At 59.6% G+C, this 4,842-nt stretch overlaps 1 protein-coding gene across 1 annotated transcript in view; it reads left to right on the forward strand.

The window, feature by feature from the left end:
• Nucleotides 1-3,321: 3,321 nt before the first annotated feature.
• Nucleotides 3,322-4,842, forward strand: part of GC (GC vitamin D binding protein) — a gene marked incomplete at its 5' end in the record, with an annotated part of 4,533 nt that continues 3,012 nt past the window's right edge. The window contains 2 exons of the mRNA XM_082482432.1: nucleotides 3,322-3,433; nucleotides 4,429-4,618. Of these exons, the coding sequence (XP_082338558.1) occupies nucleotides 3,322-3,433; nucleotides 4,429-4,618 (302 nt within the window). The remainder of the gene's footprint in view (nucleotides 3,434-4,428; nucleotides 4,619-4,842) is intronic.

A 4,842-nucleotide genomic window follows, 5' to 3' on the forward strand; every position in this document is an offset into this window, starting at 1 on the left:
GAAAGGAGAAAAAAAAAAAAAAAACAGAAAAAAAGGATAAAAAAGAGAAAAAAGAAAAAAGACAAAAAAGGTTAAAACCCACAAAAATATAAAAATAAAGATAATGAAATTGAAACGCACAAAAATAAAAAGTAGAGGTGCAAAAGCAGTGGAATGAACAGCAGAGCCCCCCCACCCCGTGGGCCGCTGGTGGTGGGGAAAAAGCCGGTGAAGCCCCAAAAGTGACCCTGCAAAGCCCCTGCTGGGGAAGAAAAAACACAAAACCCAACCAAAACACCAAAATACCCCAAACCCCATAAACTAACCGTGCCAAAACACACACAACAAAATGAAGTAAAGCAAAAAAGAGAGAGCAAAGCAGCAGCAAAGCCCACTGAGCTGCTGAAAAGTGGCAGAAGCGAAAATTAGGGCTCATTTTGCCCCCGCCCTCCGACTCCCTGTCCAGCACAGGCGCCCCACTGTGATGGGGACATCTCTGTGACGGGGACATCTCTGTGACGGGGACATGGCTGTGATGGGGACATGGCTGTGATGGGGACATGGGTGCCGCAGCCCGTGCCCGTGGGGGAGGATGCTGAGGGGGGGACACGTTCCCCGGGAGGGGTCAGGCGGTGGGACGCCACGAGAGATGCCACGCGCTGCTGGAAACCCTTTGGCAGCCCCCCCGCCCCCCCGTTTCGGGCCAAGGGCTCTCCGGAGCAGAAACGGGGCGCCGCGTGGGGAGAAACGGGGCCGCCCCTCCCTGAGGAGCCCCCGCGGACGGGCAGTTGGGGCGCTCGGCCCATCGGCCCCTTCCGCAGCCCCTCCAGCCGGTGCCGTCCCCGGGGCCGGGGGGATAGCGGGGGTGGTGGGCGCTCGGCGGGGCCGGCACAGGGTTCGGGGTACCCGCCGGCCCGGGCGGGACTGCGGGGCTGGTTTCCCCGTGGAGATGGGTTTGGGGGGGCGAGGAGCAGCCCAGGCCCCTCGCCCCGGCTAACGAGCGGGGGAGACGGGAGCGGGCGGTCGGGGGTTCCTTCACCGTGGGGGTCCTCAGGCAGCGGCAGCCGGTGGCCGGGACCCCCCTGCGCCGGAGGATGCTGATGGCGGAGTTGCGGTCCTTCTCTCCATCCCTCCCGCCATCCCTATGGGGACGGCAAAGCCCCAGTCCCCCCCAGGGCAGCTCTCCCCCCGCGGGGCGGGGAGCCGCCCCGGCCCCCAAACTGCCTTCTGAGGGCTTTAGAGGACTAAATATTTTGGGAGAGTTTACCAGCGCGGTCTACAACTGTTTTCGTGGAAACTCACAGGTCAGTGAGGAAACGCGCGCGTAACGCGGAGTGAGTGCGTTTTATTGCTCAATGTGAGAGGGAGAGTTCCTCCCGTGGCACAGACTGTCCCAGTTGCACCCTGGTCTCCCAATTATTTCCACGACTTCACGCGCTGATTTTCTCCTCGGTTTCCCCCGCCTGTGCCTTTCACGCATCAAACGCAGCGAGCGCCGCGCCGGCCGGCGGGACCCCTTTATGGTGACACGTAAAGATGCGCCACACGGGCGGCAGCGGGGAACGAGCGCGCCGTAACCCGGCGTGTCGCAGACCGCAGAGCTTGTGTTGCGACGCTGCCCCGACCCACGCCGCTCCAGGACGTCTCGCTGCGCTCCACGTGGCAGCGACTCCCTTGGGAAGCGGGAAACGCGCTAATCCGTATTGCGCGGAAATCCGCCCAGAATTGATGGGAACCAATTCCTGGGTCACCAGTGCGGCTCTCGGACATCACGCCGGCAAGTCGACAGGACCGGGGCTCCAAAGCACAGTTATGGCATTATTGTGAGCGGGAGCTCAGGAATGGGGTGAAAGAGAAGAGAAATAGAAATAGGAAATAGGAGAGAAATAGGAAATAGGAGAGAAATAGGACTGGAAGAGAAATAGGAAATGGAGGAGATGACTCGTGGCACTTCCCTTCCCCCCGTACCCGCAGTGCCACCCCAGAAACAAAAGGAGGTTCCCGCACACCTCGCAAGACCCAAACCATTCCCGGTTGCTCAGGAAATCATTTTGCCTTATTCACGCCGACAACCCTGCCCTTTTGGGGGAAGAAACGGGCCTTTGGCGTGTCCCTGCCCAGGGCAGGGGGTTGGAATGAGATGGGCTTTCATGTCCCTCCCAGATTCGGGCTTCGGGCGCAGAGGGCGGGTGAAGGCAGCTCTCCCCCCAAGAAGGGCTGGATTCGGGGAGGGATGTAGGCAGGATGCTGCTGCCGTGCCCGGGGGAGGAGGACTGGTTTCACCCCGGCACACAGCAGTTTCCATAATTTGTCGCGTCCTGCTGCACCGCCTGGCGAGCTGTTAAGCATCCCCCTGGTTTTCCGAGCACTTCCCTTCCCTCTGGTTCCAGCCCTCAACAGGGTTTGTCCTCAAAACAGGCTGAATTCGGCACCGCGCTGCCGGGAAATCACAGCTCGACTCCCACAGGCTACTCGCAAGAGACACCCAATATTTGTGTTTATACCCAAATAGCCCTTTACTTGCCCCGAACATCTGCGAACTCTCTGAGCGCTTACCCGGAGAAAGGGATGGTTAAGATTTGGTTGCTCTAGTGGCGACCGAGCTCTGAAAAAGGGTGGCACAGGTCTGTCCGCCCGCGGGAAACCACCCGAGAGGAGCCGGTTGCTTCAGCAAACATCGCTAACTCGCGGTGATATTTGATGGATATTTATTTTGCCGCAGCCTCCGGCCATGATTCCCTCCGTCTGCCATCCTAAGGCTGAATAATTAAGATGCTCTTGGTCCTGGTGGCTCCGTGGTCCCTTTCTCCCCCGAGCCCAAGCCTGGGGGGGGCTCCGTTATCAGCCCAAGGAGGGGAAAGAGCGATGAGCGCTCTCGGAAAGCAGCAAATTTTTGGGCAGGCGCCCGCGTGACACCCATCCGTGGGGTCATTTTGGGTTGGAGTCAGCCTGACCCGGCGCTGAGCGCTGGCACCGCGTCGGGCCACCGTCACCTCGCTGAGCAGATGCCCCCACCTCATCACCGCCCCCGGGAGAGTTGGGGGTGCTCGCACCCCCCAAAAAAGCGGCGCCTCCCGCCTCGCACGGGGCTGGGAGGACCGTTTCTCAGCCCGACCGCAGGTGGCTTGGCACCCGTCACCCGTCACGGGCAGGGAGGACCCCGCCTGAGGTCCCCCGGCAGCGCATCCCCGGTTTCGCTGAGTTAATGATTAAATTCGGACCGATTTTGGAGGCGCTGGCAGCCAGGCTGTGGCAGGCAGGCCAAGGATGCTCGCCCTCTGCCCTGCCGCCGGCATTAATCATTCACCCGGCGACGGGCGCTCCCGCCCTATAAACGCCGGGATGGGTTTCCCAGCGCCGCTTTTCGGCGGGAGGAGGGAAACCGGCCCCGAAATGAAGGCAGCTCTCGCCCTGCTGCTGCTGCTTTTAGCCACCGTGCGTGCCGAGCACCGAGGTAAGGGCATTTCTCCGGCACCCGGGGGCTTTGCTCGCCTCCGGGGACGAGGCTGGGATCCGTCGGCTCCGGCAGTTTTCGGTGGCCTCCCCTCTCCCCAAATCGCTGGGCAGGAATCGGAGCGAGGAATCAGGGAAGGGGTGGGATGGTGTTTTGGTAGCCGGGACGTGCCTTCGGGGTGAGGCGGGAGGAGCTGGGAGGGGAAGGGGCCGGGGGGCAGAGGGAGGAGGAGTGGGGTGTCGCAGAGCCCGGCTTCTTCTCCCCTTGGCAGGGGAAAATGAGATTTTCTGACCCCCTTTCACAAGCACCGTCTTGCTGCAAAACCCACCCCTGGGGTGGAAACGATGCTCTGGGCCACCCCCTGTTCCCAGCTCCTCCTGCCAAAAAAAAAAAAACCAAAAAAAACCCCACCAAACAAAAACCAACCCGCAAACCCTCGAAACTCGCTTCTCCCATACCGCTTTATGAAAAGGAACGCAACAGGTTGGCGCTTCAAGCGGCACCGACGGCCGCCGTTCCTGCAAGGAAAGAGAATTGCCTTTTACCACCGCTTCCCCTTTTTTTTTTTTTTTTCCCCCAGTGCTCCCCGCCTCGCCACAGCCCCCCCCCCCCCCTTCCTTTCCCACCCAGTCAGCGTGACCTTCAAGTGTAATGGCGCATAACCCCCTCGGTTTTGGGGAGGTGACCCTGCTCCGGTCTGTCATACCAGTAAATACTGGTATCAGTATTTACCCTGCCGGTACCAAAGTCTAACCAACCGGTGCGGTTTGCAGCAAAAATCGATGGCATTTGTCCAGGGGTGGGACAGCCGCAGGGGATGTCTTCACTGCCGGGTGCTCCTGTCTCCCACCGTCCCATCTCCAGAGCTCCCATCCCTTGTGGTCTCCAAACCCTGCCAGAAAAAGCAGCATCACGCATTCCAAAGGCGCAGAAAAATCCATTTGGACTATTTTTTTTTTTTTTTTCCCCCCTCCTGCCCCTTGCTTTGACTGCAGAGCCGGAGCAGCAGCCTGGGGACGGACCAGAGGTGCTTCTCTGGTCCTTTGCCGGTCTGCAGCACCGTGCCTGCATCTCCCCCGCCACCACCGCCGCGTCCCACTTGAGAAAAGAAGCGACCCTGTGGAAAAAGAACAACCCTAACGTGAACAAAGCGACACCCCCGCAGCCCTCGGATGGCAGTTCGTGGTGGTGTAGCATCCCTCATTCCCACGCCGCCGGCGCCGGGGAGGGAAGCAGGACGCCAGGGCGAAATAGGGACCGGGGCTGATGCCCAAACGATCATTTTCCCTGGGAAAAAAAAAAAAAATAGTCCAAATGGACTATTTTTAAAATTTAAAAAAAATATATTTTTAAAATGTTTAAAATCCGCCTCCCCGGCCACCACACCGGCCAGCCGAGGCATAAACCCC

The sequence above is a fragment of the Vanellus vanellus genome (genome assembly GCF_965231255.1).
Source record: "Vanellus vanellus genome assembly, chromosome: 4".
In the NCBI taxonomy this organism is placed as follows: domain Eukaryota; kingdom Metazoa; phylum Chordata; class Aves; order Charadriiformes; family Charadriidae; genus Vanellus; species Vanellus vanellus.